The sequence below is a fragment of the Sparus aurata genome, chromosome 21 (genome assembly GCF_900880675.1).
Source record: "Sparus aurata chromosome 21, fSpaAur1.1, whole genome shotgun sequence".
Taxonomy (NCBI): domain Eukaryota; kingdom Metazoa; phylum Chordata; class Actinopteri; order Spariformes; family Sparidae; genus Sparus; species Sparus aurata.
The window spans coordinates 20,631,600-20,654,848 of NC_044207.1; the positions used below are offsets into that span (position 1 = coordinate 20,631,600).

At 43.6% G+C, this 23,249-nt stretch overlaps 1 protein-coding gene across 3 annotated transcripts in view; it reads right to left on the reverse strand.

The window, feature by feature from the left end:
- The window catches only part of agap3 (ArfGAP with GTPase domain, ankyrin repeat and PH domain 3), a 131,993-nt gene that overhangs the window by 68,576 nt on the left and 40,168 nt on the right, over positions 1-23,249 (reverse strand). Inside the window, exons 1-3 of one of the 3 annotated variants that reach the window (XM_030402380.1) lie at positions 14,120-14,255; positions 3,098-3,156; positions 885-972 (exon numbers count right to left, since the gene is read on the reverse strand). In XM_030402380.1, the coding sequence (XP_030258240.1) occupies positions 885-972; positions 3,098-3,156; positions 14,120-14,240 (268 nt within the window). In that variant the 5' untranslated portion in view covers positions 14,241-14,255. Of the gene's footprint in view, positions 1-884; positions 973-3,097; positions 3,157-10,287; positions 12,358-14,119; positions 14,256-23,249 lie in introns of those variants that run through there. The other 2 variants (XM_030402378.1, XM_030402379.1) reach the window with 2 other exon arrangements.

Here is a 23,249-nt window from a genome sequence, read left to right on the forward strand (position 1 = left end):
CTGGCTCTTTGGCAGACAAATCTGCGTTGTACAAGTTCCCTTGAATGCACCACCCAGGAAAGGGTTTGAGTACATGCTACTGCTTTTAGCTGAGCGTTTACAGAGCAGATTTTGTCTTAAAAAGGTTGTGAATAACTAACTTTCCATCGGCATAACGGTGAGTGGATAATGACTGAATTTTCAGTTTTGGGTGAACTCATCCTTTAAACCTGGTAAACTGTCTTGCTCTCCATCGGGACATCCTGGAAGGAAACCGTTTATGATTGTGCTGATAACTTTAATTTACAATCCCAGAGAAATGATCGGTTTTACCTCCAAGTTTCAACAATGAGTCATCTTCACAACCCTAATTTACTGGAAATGTCACGCTCCTTCTTATTATCATCTCCCCAGTTTTAGTGGAGGTGTAAAACGGAAATTCATTCAAAACGAACACAGCCAATTGCCAATTTTGGCATCGAGAAGCTTGATATAATCACAGCATGTTAATACAAACTAATCAGAAAAATAATCTCACAAGGACACTCAGCAACGAGCTTCATGTAAATATCCTAATATGGTTATCCTTCTGTACAGTTTAGCAATCAAGTGTCGACATGCTTGACTTTATTCTTGTGGAAAAGCAAACAAAATTAATATACCAGCCAGCAGGTTCCTGTGTAATTTGATTCATCCACAGCTTTTGAAATCACATCTAAATTTGCGAGGCCGACACGTCACAAATAAAAGGCTCAGCCGTCACGTATTTTATATGACAGTTTGTCAGGCCAATTAGCAGAATGATCTTAGGTCATGAGAGCAAGAATAAACATGCTGCATTAATCTGAATCATGGTGATTTCCTCTGAGCATCTGACACGTTTATAATCACCAGCAGACTCTTACCTTCAGGGGACTCCTCCTGCACATATGTGCCTGTCAAGTACCGGTGGACCAGGGCTGACTTCCCACTGGACAGATTTCCCACAATGCCCTGCAAGGTTGAGAGCAAAATACTGTCATTATTACTGACAGGCGGAACATGACAGGTACAAACTACAAGCATATGTAGACTTAAAGGGCCGTGATGGTGACCCGACCAAACATTCTCGGCACAAGGTTCTCGGAGTTTGTGTGTCTGAAGCTTTTAACCTCGCTCAGTACACTCGTTCACTGAAGAAGGCCGTGACGTGTGGCTGAAACCTACAAAGAGGAAAAGGTTAGTCGACCTTTTTTTGTCAAGCTGCTGTTTCAAAAAGGTCAATAACGAACCTTTACGCTCAATTGCAAAGGTGACGTTGGTGGTTTTAGCCCATTATCTGCTAAACACAGCCAACAACCAAACACTTCTTCAAGAGTAGCACGATCAGAAATGAATAATTCTCCTGTAGACAGTGTTAAAAGAGTAGCAGAAATCAGGCAAACTGCTGCCTGGATGGTGGAAAAATCGAACAACAAAGCTCATGTAGAGTCCATAAGGTTTGTAGTTAACGTACAAAACCCTGAGAAACAGTATTTGGTTTTGAGGAAAGTCCTCACAGCATACACTGACTTTGGTTGCAGTGCACCCCCCCCCCCCCCCCCCCGGCCCTCGCTTCCTCTCCCTGGTGTCTAGACCAGACCTGAATACAGCGCCTTCAGGGTGATGCATGGCGGAGGGTGGGCTGATGATGCCAGCATGTCTGGGAAGAACAAAGGCTGCAACATGCCTCATCTCCTCCTTCTCCTCCACCTCCTTCTCCTCCTCCTCCACCCACCATCGCCCTCTTCTTCTTTGGATCATTAGTGGGTGTTGGAGTCAGGTATGGTTCTAATTATAGGGACGTTTGGGGCGCAAAAGAAAAAGTGCCGTTTAAGGCTTTTCCCAGCATCCCCCCTCTATAATTGAAGTATATATATCTATCTATATAGATAGATATATATGCACCGCGAGGTACCCCAGCAGAACAAACTATGAATAAGCTCTGAGTTTGAGAAAGTTGTAGGCCGTGTGTGGTGAAAGCTGTGAGTCAACGACAATCGACTTTTGAATGAACCACTGAACCGCCACTCCCGCTGTTTTAACGGTTCGACTTTGTGACCTGCTGGTATATTAACCTCCATGAAGCCGAAAAGGCTTGATCAGCACTATTACAGCACTTTTATTCGTCTTTGTAGATCTGATCGGGGAATGTTAGAAAGAGTGCACGTTTGAAGATCAAAAGATGGCAGTAAAATGTGACCACAGTTTAGTGCCACTGGGAAACTACAATACCGGGGGTACAGCTCACTGTTGTGGCAGATGTTTTTTCTCTCGCCCGATCACCATTTCGACGGATCTGCAGGAAGCGTTTTGACCCCAGTGCCAATTACCATTACTGTAGCGTGAGAGAGAAGCAACCGATTTTGGCTATCTTATTAAAAATCCTGCGAGACCACCCTCTTGTTAGCATGACCTTGTCGCAGAAAGAAGCCATCCTTTGAGCATTTTTTAAAAGGACAGATAGATATTTTGAGACATTTTAATTCAGTCTATCCAAGGTCCATTTAACAAGCCCCTGCACTGAAGCTGCCAATTAACACCTCAGAAACATAAAAAGGAAACAGACGTGTCTGAAGTGTTTGAAGCCAAGTTTGTCTCTGAGCTCCCTGTGAATTCTCCCTTTTTTCATCCCATTGAAGTTTCCTCTCTTTGCGAGGTGCCACAACAATGAATTCACCCAACAACGGAAATATTATATCAACTGTCAGAGCGCCGGAGTGCCGCTTTTTCAAGGCCGCTCGTCGAAGGCATTAAAATCATGTGAGGATGTTAGCTGTGCATTTGGCAGTGTGTGCGCTTCAGTGGCGGGTGGGATCAGACCCAGGATGTGTCACTAGTCTAGCCTAAAACTGTCACTCATCTCGCGTCCTGCTGCAAGCCGCCCGGCGTCCCCATGCCAACGCATCTCATTAAAAATCACCCACTATGTGCCAGGGAAATGTCCGGCCAACATCTCAACCGCTCCGTCTCATTTGATACGCAACACCAGTGAAACATGGACGGAACATGCTTTCTCCCACAGACAGTTAAATCTATCAGTAACATGAAAAAGCGAATCAACAGAGGGGGACTGTTAGATATATCAAAAGTTACTCACCACTTTCAGCTCTGGCACCGACCGACTCAATGTCCATTCCTGGCTGTTGACGAAAGAGTCTGAAAAGAAAAAAAAAAGACAGAGAAAGTAATTAAGTTGAGCAGCACTGAGATGTAATCCATCTGCCGGTGTCCCATTAGACTCCAGCCAGAAGTGATACAGCATTCACAATGTTTAAACGCTGCTGTATTGACAAGACAACCACAGCGAACCGGGAGAGGCAGGTTTTTCGTCTTTTTTTCCCCCTGGCCTTGTCCCCTCTTCTTCCACACTTAGTGAATAAATCAGTTCTTCAAAAATTCAATTAAGTGAAATGAGGGCCAGTAACAGTTGAAGTATGGATCGATACTGCATTGGAACAACAAATCAAGACAAAGTTCGACTTAAAAAAGAAAAAAAACAAAACAACAAACAATGAACACGAGGTGACTCATTTGTTAAAAAAAAGATTGGACACTAAATAAGAAAAGTAAAAAGTCACATTTATCTAACTGAAATGTTACTGTAAAACAGGCAAATATACTTGGTAAGACTGAGTTTTTGCAGTGCGGCTGTCTGCTACCCAACCCAAGGTTTCATGCTGATTACTGTTTATTTTGTAGGTCAGCCTGTTGAACTTTGCTTTAGAATGTTGTGCGGCTAATGTAGCTACATTCCGTGTGGGGGGGATGCTGGACTAATGTCGGGACAGTCAAGAGAACCAGTGTTTTGTTTATCGTATGTATATAACAAAAACATTAGGTTGTTTAGCTCAGCTGGTTAGCTAGCTAGTTAGCTGTGTTGTTATTCGGACATCCCATAATTCCTGCACATTTGTCTGTGGTGCTGTTGTATGCTAGTTTTTTGACAGATATGCCCCAAATGTAATGATAAAGCTAGATGTGGAAGGAAAATGGTCAAATACAGGAATCAATTTGCTTGGAAATGTCGTGTAACTGATTCGCACCCAGTTAGCTTCGCTACCATAAAGTTGTAGCTACCATAAAGTTGTAGCCTATTAACATTAGCAGGCTAGCACTGGGGTTGATAAAACCATTTTGGTCCACATGTATATGTTCACTTAGTGTTGCTGCATCAAATGACTTCATTTATCATGAATAAAGTAAAACCAAAACTAAAACAAAAGACATTTATACAGCATACTGCGCTGTTGAATCACCACATGGGGAATTTGTCATTGTGACAGCACTAAATTGATGGTAGTTTCCAAAGTGACTTCACAGCTACAGTTTATGGATTATCTGTAGTGTGTGCAACAAGTTTTATGATGGATGGTTCAGCTGTCAAATAGATATGACACTCTGTATATCTACAGTCTGCTCAGGTATTTAGTAGAGTCTGACTTGAGGGATCAATTTTAAAAGTTCAGTGTAATTTTTCCTCCAATTTCCTGCACAAAAACACTCCACAGTAAACAAGTGGGATTGTGTTATTCGTTTATCGACCTGGATTTGCAGAGTCATGCTATACCAAACGTACCGACGTTGAAAGGTCAAGTGGTCTGACAGATATAGCAGACCATAATGCCAAACTTTGACCTTTATTTACGTTACACCCTCAAGGTGAAGCAATTGTTCTATACATATTTTTCATTGCACTTAATCCCCAATTAGTATTCTGAAAACAAATAATTTAGTCAATCAATCAAAGAGATACAATTCTTTTTGGGGAAGCAAAGGGGCTATAATTTACTTCACCTCCAATTTGGACGTTAGCTGCTTTTTGTGCTAGATCAATCAGGAATGAAACTAATTGCTGATTGCACACACATTCAAATAAACAACCTGTGAGTCAAGATTCCTCTCTCACCCCGACTAATTTGCATACATCCAGTTTTGCTGACGTATGTACAATCACAGAACTGCCAAGAACGAATTGTGGTAAGTAAAACACTGCACATGCCATTTCAATATTAGGTTTCAACACAGTAAAAAACTCAGATGAGATTTACCTAATCCATTTGGAAAAAGACAGCCATTATCAGGCTTGATTCAACTTGTTTGGCTTTCCAGAGACATTTGGAGACTTTGACTGGGTAATCGCACATTGGGAAAGAGCACTCTGAAGAACAACAGAAACTCTCTGAACTAAAAAACACAAACGACAACTCCACAAGCTGTGCCTGTTTCCCACAGAGATGGAGTACACTGCGATGTGTCATAACAGCTATTAGAACAAAGACCACCTTCCTGTTTTGGATCATGGCTGTCTCACCATCTGAGCCCCCCAAGAAGCAGATACCATCTCTAATACAGGAGTGTAGACTCCTCGTCTCTAGACAGCCAGGTGTGTGATACCAGGTGAGCCCCTCCACATGTCTACAAGATAACAATTAAACAGGGTGTCACCATTACAGTAAGACTGTTTATTGCAGCAACAGTGGTTTTCCCTTTGTGCCCGAGGCTATTCTAATAAGAGTGACAGCAGAAACGTTAACGTAACCCATCACTATAAGACACATTTCTATTTTCTCTTCAAAATTTAAGCTAAAAGAGCACATGACTCACAGCCGAGCAGACCCGAGCCAAAATTTATTTTATCTACTACAATTAGAGTAAAAAATAAAAAAGCTCAAAATGTTATTTCTGACCTCCATTTACAAAGAGACTCGTGCTGCTCGGGCTGTCTCACTTGTTGTGGGAAAGGAGAAAAGTGCATCCCCGAACAGAAGGGCCTTTCATCGAGGCATTGTGTGCCACTGAGTAGTCTTTAAACAGCATGCCTCATGTTGAGTCCTCTCGGTGTGGGTTCAACATGTCAGAACACGAGCGAAGAAGAAGACACCCATCTGATTCAGTTTTACAGCGCAGGAAACCGATAGCAGGTCACGGCTCTATGGGATGATATCAGATATGGTTGTTGCCTCATTTCCTAGGATTTCCTGTCATTTAGTCCAGACCTATTCGTGTCGGATGCATTCTTCATAGTTTAAAGAAGATTTTGATTTATATCATTATATATTTTTACTTACATTATTGGAGGGTGATGGCAGGTAGCAGTCACAACTACCAATTAAGAAAAACACATTTTTGACCATTACACCACTTTCAAGGAGCCTTTACACAAATTTGGACCGGACCTAAGAGCTGTGTACAATTCTCACCACAATCGAGCTGAAATCTTTGTTGTGTATTTCTCAAAATTACCACACAAAAATCTTTTTTTAGGGAAAACTTCTCATGTGTTTCTTCTCACGGACACACCCATAACAAATTGTAACGTAGAGGAGATGCCTGACTTTTGCCATCCCTGTAGCATGTACAGTACGACCAGTGTGGTATCCTGCTTTTTAAAAAAGCCCTAATTGGAACCATGTGCTCCGTCTTACGTCATCCTTTAAAAATGAGCATCCCCGCATTACCGTGTCCCAGAAATGCCTATGGAAACAGAAAGCCCTGGCACTTGTGATGCCCGGAGAGAGGACACCAGTGTCTTTGTCTGCACGAGGGGAAAACTGCGTTGCCAGCTTGTTTGTTAGGTTTTTCACTTCACTGCTCACGTCTACTCAGATAAAAATGACCATTCAGTCAGAGGGTAGTGAAGCACAATCGCCTCCCCCCCCCCTTCCACTTATTCCATTTCATGAGAATAGAAAATGCAATGAGAGCAAAAAAAAATGGTCTGCATATGGTTGTTGGAGGTTGTGTGCGTGTGCGTACATGCGAGCATTTCTACGTGCAGTGAATCTGAAGTGGTTTCTGGTACAAGAGAGAGGACAACCTTGAGGTCTAAATTTCCACTCTAGCCCTGACGGACTTTCCAACCATGCCTTCCCACCATCATAAATTACAGAGTGGGAATTTAGCTAGCAATTAGTATTTTCTACTTCCCTTATTTGCCGACCTCATGACCGACCGACATTCCGTTTCTGACTTCTTTTATCGTGCCCGTCTTGACAAAACAGTCCTGTATCATCCTGTTTTTTGTGTGCTGCTCTCCAGAGCCACTCGCACAGAGAACAACCGCAGTCAGAGCTCTTATCTCTGCTTTCCCGAGCTCCCAAAACAACAAGCTCGTATCCCTATCAAAGGAGGTAAGTGACAAACACAATCAGCAGAGAACAAGGTAAAAATCTTTACGCCATGCCAACCTAATGTTGTCTGGGTGGCCTGCCCTACTTAAAGCTCTTTAAGTCTTGCGTTGTCTGCAGACTTGCATTGATCAGTTCCCTGAAAATAAATTGGACATCCTGGTTCAGACCGGAGTCTCATCTAACATGAGATTTGAAAATTGGGTTTTGAGAGGTTTTGCAGGGCAGAGCCCGTGTTGATTGGCTCAATTTGAAGAGTTAAGAGCGGAAACATGTCAGATTTGGCTTATCCTTTTCTTTTTCAATGCAAGTGAATTAACTGTTGCAAGCAATCAACCACAATTTGAAGAGAAACACTGCCGTGAGTTACAAACCCCAGAGCCTTCCTCAAACTTTGAACAAACACTTCAGAGCCGAATGATTAATTGATCGAAGTCGAAAAATGCATTGCCAATTATTTTTAATCGTTTCAGTCATTTTTCAAGCATAAATGTCAAACATTTGCAAGTTATCTATGTTTTTCTTTGTCATTTATGATGGCAATTGAAGAGTTTGGGGTTTTGGGGGAGTATTTCTCACTTTTTTTGACATTTCATAGACTAAACAATGGCTCAATTACTAATAGAAATTAGAGACTGACAGATGTATCAGCTGGTCAGTGTTATCAACCAATATTGGCCCCTTCCAGATATAAAGACATCTGCCTATATATTGTCTGATGTGTGCTCATATAAAACTTATTGTTTCGAGATTATGCCAAGAGAGATGCTCCTGGTAATTTATAATTATTTTCACATTGAAGTTTTAGTGCTCTGGAGTCCTTTTTAACAAGCAAAGGTTTACTGTTCAAGGGTTACATATCCTTCCTCTGTCACCAGTTTTTGATAATCACATTTGAGTAATCATTGCGAAAAATACTGTAAAATCAGCAAATATATTGGTAACTATCGGAACTTTTACCCCTATTATTGGTATCAGCCCCAAAAATCCAGTATTGGCCAACTTTAGTAATAATAATTGCCAGATTTATCAATAGTGAAAGTAATCATTAGTTACAGCTCTTCAACAGTTTGTAGACTTGCTGGTGAAAAGTTACAGAACTGCAGAACCACAGTCCTAAAGAACAAGATGTACTCTTGCTAAGATTAGCAGTGGCAGATGCTCAAATATGAGTTAAATTCAGTTATTAACAGATTTCCCTCTGCTGCTCATGGTCCAACTCTATCACTCAGTGATTATTCATATGATGTCTTGTTGTCTCCCCATTTCTGCTGCCGCAGTGAGAGGGTATTATGACACGGTTACTGTTTGTCCCAGCTTACTTGAACGTGACTATTTGTCTTGAACATGATCACCCGCTGAGAGAGAGCTCACCCTCCTCTGCTAGTATGAATGAAATAAACAAAAAGCATCTTTTAACTTGAATCTGCAGATTTTGAAGGAGGCAGACTAATTTCAAACTGCAAAGTAACGCCGATAAAAGAAATATTGTTGGCAGGAATTCAAAGAAAATGGTATCAAATGACACATAGCAAGACGCAAAGGGGATTCCATCATCATGAATACATTTGATGTCAGGTTCAAGATAAAAGATCACACATGGGGGATTTTCTTCAAACTTTCAATGTGTATTGGCAAGTCAAGACAAGTCAGATTAAATATGCATCAGTGGGATCTTCTCTCTCTTCTGGATCCCGCTGACACCTTCTACCGAGAATTATTACAGAGTTCCATCTACAGCCCATTCCCAATATTTCAAACATCACTAGATACGTGCATTGCTGACCACCTAGGCCTCATGGCCAGCCACCCATCCTCCAACACAAAGACCCCCAGAGAGCCCCCCGTCTCAGCACACGGTTCACTGATCACTCATGCCTGCACAGGCACGACAGAGTGGCTTTGTTCATCCACAGGTGGGGGTGGGGACACACCTCAGACCCCTCACCCTGTATCACCCTTCCCCCAAACCGAACAGCAGGATGTTTAAAGTTATCAACAGGAAACACTTGAACCGACTGTCAGCACATGTGTGTGTGTTTAGTTCAGGGGCGGAGCTTCAGCTTTCTGGATTGAATTTAGGAGCAAACACTTAGGCAGGTAGCAACAGGCGCTGAGTCCCACCCAGAGCATTGAACAGCTTACTTTACTCAGGCTGATCGGCACACCTACATTCCTGTTGCCTGACTGACTGCAGGGGAATAAATGGACTTGACACTTCACCACAGGAATAGGTAACCTTGGTAACATGTCATGTGAGAAAACAAACAAACTGGTAACTCAACAAGGTCGACCTCAGGTCCCATTACGAGTGTCAAAGCATAACGATAGCATATGAATGAAAAGTCTGCTTTGCTGGTTCAAAGGTTGGCTAAATGATAAAGAACAGAGGTGTATGTTTGAGGCATTAACTTGTCACAGACGACTAATTAGGTCTTCGTGCGACGGTGTGAAATCGTAGCTTGGCACACAAAATGTAGCAAATCACAGCTGTTAATTCAGATAGTTGCAAATATTTGCTTCTCTCCGCTTGCTCTTCCAGGCAACTGGACAAACGCACTCCACTGTCAGAGTTAACCTTTAAACACAGTACTTAAGTCGTCTTCCCTTCTCCTCATCATTACAGCATGTAAGCCCTCTTAATTTAGCCCTGCTAGGCTGCCAAATGCATCCCCATTACAGCCACTAACTGCTTTAATGCTACCGCTTTAAGCTGCGTCTCTGTGAGGCCAACACACAGCACTACTGGGATTGCGTTGTGCCACAGTGACACCACTTTGAAACAAGCCAATATAAAGTGTTCCTATCAGTCAGTGGTGATTTAAATTTACTCTACTTACCTATTAATTCACTGAACTTGTAAGGCCAATGGAATTACTGTGTGAGTACATGCAACAAGGCGGTGCACATATGAAAAACACTGAAGAAATGAGGCACCCAAAATAGAAATTCCAAAAGGACTCTGTGAAACCAGACTTTTTTGAATGCCGTCCAAACTCACAACTCCCCATGTGTTTTTCATTTGCCTGTCCTCCTAAAAAAAAGGCCACTTCCGTGTTTCTCTTGAACTGCGGCTTTCTGTGCGGTGAAGGGAGGGGGGTGGGCTATAAATGGAGGGAACTTAGTGTAGAAATAAATTCAGCAAACTTAAAGGTCTTACCTTGACCTTTGTGGGAGTCAATGCCTGCCAGAGTCACTATGGAGACTGGCTGTGACTTATTATTCCCATCCAGGGGATATTGGCCAGTGTCTGTGCTCTGGGACAGCTGGCTTTCACATTTGCCACTGCATGGCTGCTCTTTCCTCCTGAAGCGGTTTGCTATGAGCTGCCAAATGCTCAGTTCTTCCTGAACTGGTTTGGAAGACAGTTTTGTTGGACAGAGGGGTACCTCCATTACTTTGACCTTCCCCTTGCTGTGGTACTCAATGTACTGCATACCCCCATCCTCAATCTCCTCACTGGAAGTTGGAAGCATTCTTCCTGTGAGGTACGAGAAAGGCCTTGGAGGCATCGTTGTCTCTTCGGATGTACTTTTAGTCCGCGAGCACTCTTTTGACTCCGTTTCTGAACTTAAACTAACTTTGTCCCGGGGCCGAGTCCTCCTGATTCTCATACTGAAGCTCCGTCTTAGGGAGCTGAGTGTACTCTTTGGGGCATCAGATTTGCTTTTGGGAGAAGATTTTGAATCTTTATCACTCTCCTTGCTCTTATCTTTACCAAAAAGCCTCCAACGAAAGCCCCCTTTGAGGAAGCCTCCTCCATCGCCGCCTGTGTGGCTGCAGCTCCTCTGGCTGTCTATCTCATCATCAGAGCCCCTCTTTCTCAGCTCCAGTACTGTCATACTGACAGGCCTGGGCTTCGAGTTCCTCTGGCGGAACCTGGGGGTCACCTCTGTGGGGACCTGAGGCCGCTGAGGCAAGACAGAATTGAGGCCATCCACAGCCCTCAGCTCAGCCTTCCTGTTCCTGTACTGCAGGTCATTTTCCAAAATGACTGCACTCTTGACGGGGTGCTGGGTCCGGGACTCCGACAGAACTGGACCTGGGCCTGCCAGCATGCACACACTCCTGGGCCTCCGCAGCCGTCTTTCTTGATCAGGTTGAGAATCTCCTTGTTGCTTGACAGAATCGCCATACATGCTCAGTGTTCTCCTACCCAACCGAGCTTCATCCTGACGTGCCCTTCGCAGCACAGCCCGGGGCAGAGAGCTGTGTCCGGCGACAGTGCCATGTTCCCCAAAGTTGAACCCCTTAGTGTGGGCAGAGTGTAACGTTGAGCTTCGAATGCGTTGCTCCTGGGTGTCTGTCTGAGCAAGTAACTCTGCCACGTCTCTGTCTTGCTGTGAGGAGTTACCTGAGTTTTTGGAGGGCTGTTTCAAAAACCTGTCTGTCCTCATTTTTCCCTCCACCTCCTCTAACTCCTCCTCATTCTCCTCCAAAACCACCTCCTCTCTTTGCCTCCGAACTCTACCTGTACGGCTCAGGGAGGGCCACCTGTCGAACTCCTGTCGTGCCCTGCCCAGCCTGGGGCTTTTCTCCATTGGCACAACGCTAATTAGCGCTCCTCCTGGCTGGCAATGCTCCACCAGGGTGTGGGTGACCCGGCCCATTCCTTGCTCTGGCACCAGCGCATCTCCTTGTGTTTCATTCAGGATTACAGAGATGTGGTAAACGGTTTTCCCCTGCTGCTGCTGCTGCTGCCCAAAAGTTGTGCTCCTTGGGGTCGCGTCCACGGTCCCACTGCTAAGGAATAGCATTGCACTTAACTAACTCACACATAGATCCTCATTCACACACCAATACCAGTGTGCAGCACAAGCCAATGCTCACATTCTGCCCGGGAGTTGTTGAGATTCAGCTCATAAAGTCCTTCATTTGAAGACTAAATTCCTATGCCAGGCATAATCCTTCACCTTTGACATGGGAAAAAAAAACTTCAAACAAGTTCGAGCAAAGCCTTTCTGCCACCTGCATCCTCCGGCTCCTTTACTCAGCAGACTCACACAGGCATTTTGATGGTAGCTGCTTTCTTCTCAAACTTTGTTCTACCTGTCTTGCACGGGCGGATGAACAAAAGAAAAACAGGTTATCCACAGCTTGTTTTGTAATAAAGTCATATTTGTAATGGCTGCAAAAGTTGCAGCTTAACAAAAACACTGAATCATCCTTCCTCTTTGGCAAGTTACGAACTGTGAGCAGTCCTTGTTGTTGGCGGTGCAGACAAACCCCTTAATCTCTGAGCTCTTGCCATGCAGAGCATGAGGGAGTGAGTCTCTGTTTGAACTTTCAGCTGCCTTCCAACCCCCGGGACACATGGAAAACAAGGAGTGGATCCCACAGGCATTGAACACGCCCTCCTGATTTCTCCAGAGCTACTAGTAGCCCCCAGAGACATAAACAGACACAAGTGAGCACGAGGCAGAGAGAAGACTTTTGATTACAGCCTTGTGTAATCAGCTCAGAGACGGCCAGCCATGAAGACACAAAACACAAGAAGGGGGACACTTTCCAATGTTTAAGTAGAAGAGACAGTCCACAAGCACTCTGTTAAATTAATCCACATTTTGGTGACCACCAACTTAAATTTAAAGGGCTGGCATTCCTGCACTGCTTAGCTTGCACACAGTTTGATCAGATATCTTTTGATAAGAAAAACTTGCACAGTATGAAAAAAAATGCCCGCCTCTCATTTGTAACATGGAACATTCACACAACTACACACCACAGTTGGCTCCCACCACACAGCCTACACACTGTGGTAAGGCTGAAGCTTAATGGACCGAACATCCTTTAAGTTTTCCTGTTCCATTTCTTCGTTTACTGAGGTGTGCTGCTCTGTGATGCATTAGAGAACCAAAGTGGAGCCATCGAATACAGGGCCATGTACTATAAGGACCATAATCTGAATCAAGTCAGATTTCATTTGCACAGCTCTGCAGCACCCTGGTGCGGATGAGGCTGGAACAGTGCCCCTTTGTGGTCGAAGAGAGAAAAGTGTTAGTGTGAAACAAAAGTGGGAGAAATGTTCAGTGAGGTTACATTGATGTCGTTTGAGTTCAAATTTGTATCATTTTCTGAAACAATGTTTTCATGACACAAGATCAGAACAAGGTACAAAGAAAACGTAGGGGCAGAAATACTTTGTTATTGTACTCAAGTCGATTTTTACTTGAGTATTTATTTTTCTGACATCTTATTTTACTCCCTACATTTTAACACAAGTATCTGTACTTTCTTCTCCTTATATTTTCAAAACAGGCTTGTTACTTCAATTTAATGCATTTGAGGGGAATCATCGATTCATCTACGATGCATTACCAACTCAACGTGTCAATATTCGACGTGCTGGGAATGGGACTAAAATATCAACCATCTTTCTGTTGCATTCACCAACAGCTCGAACAAATCCTACTGATTCTGCCTTTTAGTTCAACAGTCTTCTAATTATATTAACATGACGTGAGATTCAGTTGAATGGTCAGAATTTAGCATTACGGCTTAATACGGTTTTAAGCAGAGAGAAAGCGGTAGAGCAAGATGACGAGACTGACGGCTCATTGTTAGTGCAGCACCCTGAGGGCCCTCTAATGGCTGAATTTGATTGTTATTCAGGTTGAAAGGAAAATAATGCTCTACAAAGACATTAGATAAAACTTGTCTGATTCAAGGCCATTTCATTCCATTTACAGTACGTGTGATAATGGAGGCGTTTCTCTGTGCATTCTTTCCTTTTGTGTTCTTATCAGCAGCCCAAGTGGTGTCAGAATGAAAACAATTGAAAACATTTACAGTATCGTTACAGTAAACCCACTGCTTTACTTCTCTGCACGTACCGAAAGCACACACAGCAGGCAAAATCAGGGAAATCTTGATGGTTTTTTTTTTTGAGAGAGAGAGGGGATGTTGAATATCAAGGGTAAAATGTCAGGAGGTTTTGACGGTGAAGTTAGATCTCATATTAAGCAGTCGAAGCTCACTGCGCTGGCCTTTACCTGAGTCTAGGAAGCAGGGGTTTGGGATCATCTGAGGCTCATCATCAAGCAAGCGGTGTTTTTCGTTCCACTGGATCTGGTGGTGTCGAGCTTGTCTACGACACCCAAAGCACATCAACATGGTCTGCCTTTATCCTCAAAGGGATTTCTCCATGACTGTCAACAAGTAAAATAATAAATAAAAAAATCCAGGTGCCTGAAACATCAAGCGTCAGTCCAAATAGTTGGTCATCTTTTCCTCTACTCGCTGGTTTTGTCTTCTTTTGCTTCTGTATCTCCCTGCGGTTCAATTCTCGGCTCCAGCATGTTATTACTCGGTCACTTCTGTTCCACAAAATCTCTTCTTTTGTCGGCTGCAACACGCTGTGGGCTGGGATGTGCCTCCCATGCAGTCCTGATAATGTGGTTACCAGCAGAAACCTGAGCGGTTACTGGACAGCAGTCTGAGGAAGTGGCCCAGAGAGGCCATGTGTCATGGGTCACTTGGAGTCATTTCCTCCTGGTAATTCCTAATGCAGGTGTTTGTTAACAGGGTCCTACATAAGAAACACTGATAGGATTAAGGTTAATCCACTGTCCTGTTGTCTTTGTTGTGGTTCAGTCCGGAGGAAACCTGCGCTGTGGCAAATCCTGGGATTTCAAAGTGCTGACGAGGAGACAGAGCTGCTCTTGTGTGCCTCTCTCTGTCTCACAGCTAAATGTCTCTCCTTCTTGAAACCCTATCTTGATGGCAGCTGGGAGGGCTTTTCAGAAAAACTGGATTAGCATGTTTTGAGGTTCCTGAATTACAACCCCCGCCTCCATATCTCTCTCTCTGTGTGAGGGTACACATCTGCCAGATGGTTATCAGATGTCATAACGTGTGCGCTGGCCACTTATCTGTTAATCTGTGTGCGTCACTGTTAAAAACGTGAGTGTGCTGTTGTTGTTTTGCCCACGGGGCTCTTACCTGGCTTTGTCCTTTACCTCCCTCATGCCCGAGGCTAAATTCCTGAAGTCCTTACCAACACAAAGGTTGTTTGTTATCAGTGTCACCTCTATCAGCAACGCCTCTTTGGCAGTAAATGTCATAAGCAATGTCTATATGTAATATCTCAAAAGCGCTTACTACTTCTCCAGCGTTTTTGGAAACGCTGCATGACATCGTAAATAGACTCAGACGGAAACATCAGTCAGCAGATATCTTGTGTATTTGTGTGACTGTTGTGCATAACATGGTTGTAACTTTTATTGTTTGTTTTGTTCCCAGCGCCAAGGACATTTCAGAATGCACTTATTTATTTATAAGGCATCTATTTATATTGTCAAGCTGTTGCTTACACAAATGTTTGTTTGTTTTTTATTCAAACATGTTTTTTTACAGAATACTGTTTCCATTTTACACCTGCGACAAAGATATTTTAGAACACATTTTTGTGTTTCTAAATATTCTCCTATTTGATTTGTATGTCATTGTCATTAGCATTTTCATTTATCTTATCTTATGTTATTCTTTGCTCAGCTCTCACTTAAGATCTTGATCTCACTGTGACTTCCTGATTAAATAAAAATACATTTGATTCAATAACATTTTCAGAGAAGTTTATAGTTTCAGTGGACTGATATCATAAACATAACATTTTTTGCCTCCATTACATGTATTTATGTATATATTCTGTGTATGTTTGTGTAAATATAAGGATATCAGCTGACATACTGATGTCAGAATTTTTTTTTATTATGAAAATCCGATATTGGTCTGGCTCCAATTAGAAGTATACATACCTTATATGTAAATAAATTAGAATACAAGAGGGGAAATCGTTGTGTTTGTTCATTCAGAGCAGGTGTAGTTTTTATTGGAACTAGTCATTACAGTCCTTAACATTATAATCTGTTGTTTGGCCTCATCTTTTGTATTGAATTCCACAAATCCTTGTGTTATTTAAGAGTATTTGCATTCTTATTTGAGATGATTTGACACAACAGCACTTGTCTCTTCCAGAGGGAGGCAGTCGCAACACTAAGGAACACACTAAGGTACATTCTCATTAGTTTGAGCCAACCTTTAAAATTCAACAACCTCTCTCTGATGCTGCAGCCTGGAGGATCGTAAGTGGCTGAATTGGGAATGGTTTTCACAGCGTCATCAATTACCTCTAGGGCTCAAGCAATTTTGGGTGGTTGCGATACCTTCAGAATGGCCATTAGCTGGACCACAGGACTGATACGTTTTGTACCGCAGACATGACAGATGGAACAGCACTGGGGTATTTATGTAAGGGCGGGCAGACACAAACGCTTGGCGTTGTCTGGCAGGTAGCGTGATGCATCCGAGGCGTGTGAGTAAAGCTTACTAACCCCTCGTCAGTATTAGAACATGAGTCAGTGTGAGGGAGACACAGACTCTGCCATGAGGACAGTTTGCTTCCTCTGGGTAACAGGAACAGTCGATGAAGGCGGCTCCCTGACTTAGAGTAATGATCATTAGGCCGGCAGGTGGTTGTAGTCGAACGCTGCCTACTTTTTCTTGTCAGTAAGGTGTCACTGACCTCATTCACAACCGCAGCACGACTCGCACCTGATGAGCATCCAGCATTCTCCGGGACAGCAAAGAAAGACGACACCTCTGGCATTATCCGCTCTCTGACAGCTCAGACATGCTCAGCTGCAGAATTCAGAGGTGTTTGTTGAGAGCTTTGCATGACAAATCAGTGTCTGTCAAAGCTAGCGGCATTGACTCTCAGAGTTTAACGAGAACAAAAAACGGTCACAGGTATTGATGTCATGCGTTCAAATATAGCCTCGTGTAAACATGCGGGGAGCCCGACATGAAAAAAAGTAGAGGGAATTATTCAGAGGGATCATCAAAAGTCCTTGATTGAAGAGGCGTCCGACCTCATGGGACAGAGTCATAGTGATTAGCATCTTCACGGACCAGATACATGAGCTCTGAATCGTTAATCGACCCTGTATGAGATTCTGCCCGAGGCGTCACGCATATCAAATGACTCCCGGTGCCATCTTTTGGATTTTTAATCTGAGCTGGTCACGAGCACAAAATGCAAGTAGCCGTGGTCCTCTCGGGCAGAGGATGGGAAAACGCTGAGCCTCGGTTCGCACAAACACAGACGAAGCGGTAATAAAAATTCTCACGGAGCATTTCTAGAAAATATAATTTGAGGACATCGATCCGGCGATGTTTAAAACATGCTGCGAATAAAGCAGCATTTATGCTTCCTCTGTGGTGCTGCGAGTCGCTGTGTTTTGGATGGAGAGGAACGTGACAAGACTGCATGTTTAAGTTTCCTCGGGGGCAGCTAATTAAAGCATTTGGAGAGAGCTTAAACCAACCATACCAAGAAGAGGGGAAATAAGTCGGTCCATTGACTCCATGGATGTTCGTGTTCGTCTTTTTATTCCTGCTTTAATAGCATTCGAATTATTTTAATCTAATTTACTGTAGGGCCCTTACATCCCTTATTATTTAACTGCTTTTCAGCTATTCAGATACAATTATACAGCGATGCTGAGCTACATGGCTTACTGGAGAAATGTAACAGCTAGTAAACTGTTATCAACCGTTATCAACATGGTAATTCACAGGTTATTATTTACAGTGCACACAAATCATGTATGGTACAACAGTGTGTCCAAATTAACTCTGTCCAAAAAGTATGTCATACTGTTTGAGTGTCAAAACTCTATCCACAATGGAACAAGAGTGTGTCATGTATATCTGTCAGAAGGTTCCCACAATGCAATGCTCTCCATTTCATACATGCATCTAATACGTTGTGTGCGACCGCTATACGTCTGAACATATTTCCAACTCTACAGGAGCTATTTCGGAAGATTGCTGTGCCTGGCTAAAATGTTATCATCTCAGCTGTTCATTTATTGTGTACTTCTTTGGGGGGTTTAAACCAGAAAACATATACATTTGAACAACTTTCAAGTGCTATGACTTGAGTAACATCATGAACGTGGCAGCTTGTTATCAACAGCTTGTTTAACTTCGAAAACCTTAACAGTATAATGTTGTGCATGATAGGTGCATATTTACCATGGCATCGACTTAGTTCGACCGACGAGCCATCCCTGAGCGCTCCGTAACGAACACTTTCTATATGAAGACTGAGCACCTACACGTGTCGGCTACCCCAGAGGATTACTGTTATGGTACCAGTGAATGTGGATTGGTGAATGGAGTCATTGCATTTCTACAATCCGTTTTTTTTTCTCTTACTTCTCCCATCTACTGGATTTTAAGATGCCTGCCATTTATTCCGCCGAGGCAAACGATCTTATGTCACAATGTTAACGAAAGTTGAAAAAAATTATTTGCGTGTCCCTGTTCCGATCCTCTTCAAAATGAAAAATGTAATGGGCTCTTCCTTGGTCCGCGCTGCACGCTTCCACCAAATTTAATGAAAATCCGGCCTGCAGTTTTTCCATAATCCTGCTGACAGACCCACAAACCGCACTGCAAACGTAACCTCACCAGCGAAGGTAATTACAGGGCAAGTGTTAATGTTAGGGGTTACAGCTCCACACTTAATTTGCCGCATTATGATTATCGTTTCATAACAGTAAGGTATTCCCCTGACTGATCATGCCACTGTGGAACAAATAGCTGAAAATAAAAGTCTGTCACTACATCTCGAAGAAAAAAAAAAAAGGGTGTGTGGGGGGGGGGAGAGAATAAATTATCACAGTTAATTATAAGTGTGGGGAGTCTCTCTGGCACACTGATGTTTTTCCTGGGTGTGACTATTCGGCTCTCTGTGGCACAATTAGAACGCGATGTGACCCGGATAAAAAAAAAAAAAAAGGCTCACGCGCGGGTCTGTCAACCAGCCAATTCCCTTTGAAAGATCTGAATTATAATTTGATGAAAGAAGCACACGTAGGAGTGGTTGTTGTAGCTGAAAAAATTAAAACCTCTCCCCCCTCCTGCATTATTGTACGAGAGTATTTTTCTTATTCCCAAATGTCACGGCGAGAACCGCTTGGAAAACGTGATGTAAACAAACTGCAGTTTTGGGTGCGACGTGAGCCAATCTGTGCATCTGTGCGTGCAGGAACACATGTACCCGTAACACGGGAAAACACACAATGTGGGAAAATACGCAAACATGTGCATTTGATTCGCCCACACCCAGTGATTAGACACTGACCCACCAAATTTTCAAAAAGAAAACCAGACCCCCCCCCTGCTGCCGACACTGAATTAATGCGTGCGGCTGAATAAGTCAGGAGGAATCGTACACAGAGACAGAAGGGCTACAGACGGCAAAGGAAAGTTTATGATAATTGTGCTTGCAGTAGTGGTATTCAGCGTGGGCGGAGAGCCTTTTTAAAATTCAGCTGCACCAGCGATGAGCATACGTCACCATTGCTCCACTGCAGAGAAAATGATAGGTTCGAGGACGTCTGTGGGAGGTTGTGAAAAAATTCCAGACGCTTCTGTCTCTAAAATTCAGGTTTTCGAGAGAGAGAGAGCGGTGCGTTCGTGTGGGGCGCGCGTGAGAGAGAGATGGAGGCAGAGGATGGAGAATTTATGAGATTGAATGGGAGAGAGAGAGAGAGAGAGAGAGAGAGAGAGAGAGAGAGAGAGAGAGAGAGAGAGAGAGAGAGAGAGAGAAAGAGTGACAGAGTGTGTATTAGTTGCGTAACCTCAGCAGCATGAAGCCCCCCCCTTTTCGGTTAAAAAATGCTTGACATCCGAGATGCTCGCTGCTAATTTTCCAGTTTCCTCCGACGGAAAACACAGCGCCAGGGATCGGCGCGCGTTTGCTTTTGTTGTACCTGCAAATGTACTGTACATGCATGGGTGGATGAAATAGGTGGGAGCCTCGACTTTTTTGACTATCGCTTCCCACAACCATAACAACTGCTCCGCCAGCCAATACGTTACTACTCGTTTAATGTGTCGGATGATGAAATTCACGGTGCAGAGAAAAAAAAAAAAAAAGTCCGGGTTCCTTTCGGAAGAGGTCACCGTGAGCGTCAGATGCCCGGGAACGGGGCGGGGAAGCATGAAAGGGAACATGTACTGGTTTTGTAGAAGATGACAAAATGACCAGTGAGGGAACGTGGGAGGAAGCTGCAGCGAGATGCACAGTTGTTCCAGGCAGGTTTGTGTGGGCTGGTGGCTCCCAGTCCTCCTCCTCCTCTCCACATTAGTTTGCAAAACCCCCGCTCACTTCTGGTGTCATCTTTCAAAACTTGCCTCCAAATTCACTTTTATGCAATAGCTCTGATGTGGTATTGAATTTCTTTTAATCTTTATTATGATGTAGGAGGGGTGGCAATATCAGGATTATTTTGGGTTATTATTACACAAGAACACAGAGTGACATACCGAAAGACTATCATCGGGGAGAAGGGATGAGATGTGCTTGAAACAACTCGCTAAAAAAATAAAATAAAAATGATGACAAATTATAGGTATGATGTCTTCAAATTGCTTGTTCCGTCCAAAAACCCGGAGATTCTTCATTTACATTCATAAATGTCAGGTGAAAAGCAGCAGCTCCTAATATTTGAAAAAAGCTGGAACCAGCAAACGTTCACCATTTTTGCTTTAGAAAAAAAGGAACTCACATTTAATCTATTATCGAAATAGTTTGGCCCGAATTTTCTTTTAATCGACTCATCAATTGATCAGCTAGTCGTTGCAGCTCTAGTCAGAGGCAGGGCACGGTTTGTGAGACCCAATGAATCCCTTTAATCAGGCTGCTAGAGAGACGGAGCAGCGACCCCCTACCCTACATATATTGTATGAAATTCTGTCCAGGTTCCATTGTATTAAAATGTACCTACAGTCAAGCGTAGGGCGGCCTGTAGTGCCACGTATAAACGAGTCGGCAGCAGTAGAAGCGTGGCGAATGTTAGCCGCGTTAGCCTCAACCGTTGCAGTTTCTCCGCAGAGTCTCTCTTGCTCGATTAATAAACAAAAAGATCGACTGTGGCTCACAAAAATATCGGTACACTTGGAATAACGGTACAGATGACTGGCCAAAATGTTGCGATAAAGTGTTGCTGGTTGACGAGTTTTCTGTTATGGATAACTGCAGCACGGCGACGGTTTGGCTTAGCTTGCTCACGCGATTCATACGTAGACTACTTTTAACGTAGTTTCAATGAAATGTTCGTGGACCGCCTGCTGAAGTCCCAAGATTCATGAGAAAAACTTTTGCATACATATCTGTCTTGCCCACCTATATCTATACTCTTCATGCAGAATCATATTCTTCCCCATATTTCCTTCTTCTAATAGCAACGTGTAATCTGTCTTGCACCATCTGGCTTTTTTCGGTTTCATTCTCGTCTCACCGCCATCCTGCTGCAGTTGTTAAAATAAATGGACCTGCCAATCGCAACATCAGTCAACCACAAGCTGACGCGGAACCGAGAGACTATGATGCCCGACTTCACCTCGGTACTGATTCTTTTCTACGCCCCCTTACTACTCTTCATTAGGATGCAAGTCATCACACGGGCGGCTTTCATCGGTTCTTTCTGTGGTTTTTACATGCAACACCACCAGTCTGCTGCAGAAGGAGCAATATTGTCTAATTCTGTTCACTCCTCTACTTTCTATCCCTTCAAGGTTTTTTTTTCTTTGCGTGCTGTTCCAAAAAGAAGGGCCAAGAATAGCGACACATTTGGGCACAAGCTCCCATGTAATTTCCCACGCCTTTTGTCTCCTTTCTTGTGCCGCCCATGCATGCTGAGACAATAAGCTGGAAGCTTCGTTATGAAGCTGACAACACGGTTTTACAAAGAAGTCATGAGGAGTGTCATCATTTCCCCCCCCGACCAACGCTAATGACATGCGTACCTATGGAGCGGCTGCCAGCGGATCTGTCACAGGAGCATTTATTTGTTTCCATCAAGCTGATACAGTTCATGAACCTCAGGTTTGCAAAAAAAAACAAAAAAAAAAAAACTCCGGTGTGAAAAGATTCAGTGTTCCTCCCCTGATACTCTGCCATATGTACTGCAAACAGTTAAGCAATCAGTTGTCAACAGATAATGGCTCCGGGATAGTGACGCACCATCGATTTGGTTTTCAATGTGGGATTAATTGTTGCGAAGTTCATTTAACTAGCATATCTGTGACTGATGAAAATCTCAAATCCTCAGCCTGTGAAATAGCTCTGGGAGATTTAGTTCCACAGGTGACTGACAATTAAGCCGCGCTCCGCCGGTTCAAGTTAAGTGGCACTCAGTGGGACAGGCACCGTGCTAACTTGGTTACTAACAATTAGCATGGTGCGGAGAGAGTGAAGGGGAAGGAGGGAAGACGAACACAGAAATGCACTCTATATCAAAAAAAGCACATTGACAGATACAGATTCCCTCCCTGTGGCTTTCACAGGCCTGAAATCTGCCCGAGGCTTCAAAAGAGGGGCTTCGGCGTGAAATTGAATAACTTTAAATTCATTTATAGTGAACGGCGTGAACCTCTACCAGAAATGACATGCCATCAGTATTCTGGATGAGAACATGTCCTGAGTCAGACAGCCCTACACAGACTTTTAGTTCCAGCTCAGTCGCCATCTGCGGCGGCTGAATGACGGAGACGTCGAGGTTGGAGAGGCCAGCAGCGCAAACATCTGTATCCTAATTGGTGAAGTTTCATGACAGCTCTATTTGTCAAAGTCCGCACGGAGTGGTTATATTACACACTCCTCGTGACATTTTTTGGGTGCCCTCAACATAATGACACATCATCCTGTCCCTGCCAGGTACATCGGAGGAGGAAACATTTCATCATGCTCATTGCTTCGGTCCAGAGCGACGTGGGCACTAAGCAGCAGGTCAGGGTGAACCAGAAAACCTGGATGTTATTAAACCGGACGTGGAGACACTGAGCGATGGTGCCCCGACTAGTATTTCCTGCAATTTGGCTCTCGAGAAATGAGGCCTGCTGGAGGGCTTTTGTTATAATGTCAACCAAGTCTGGAGAGAAGAAGCGGCGAGATGACTTCCCGGGATATAAGGAAGCAAAAACACTACGGCCTCACCGACTCACAAACGCAAAGGAAACTTTAGAAACAGAAGCTCGTCGTTTGCGGTTTTCCTTTAAACATTAAATGTGAGCATATCGAAACTGCTGATCAGAGGATCCGGCTCTCTG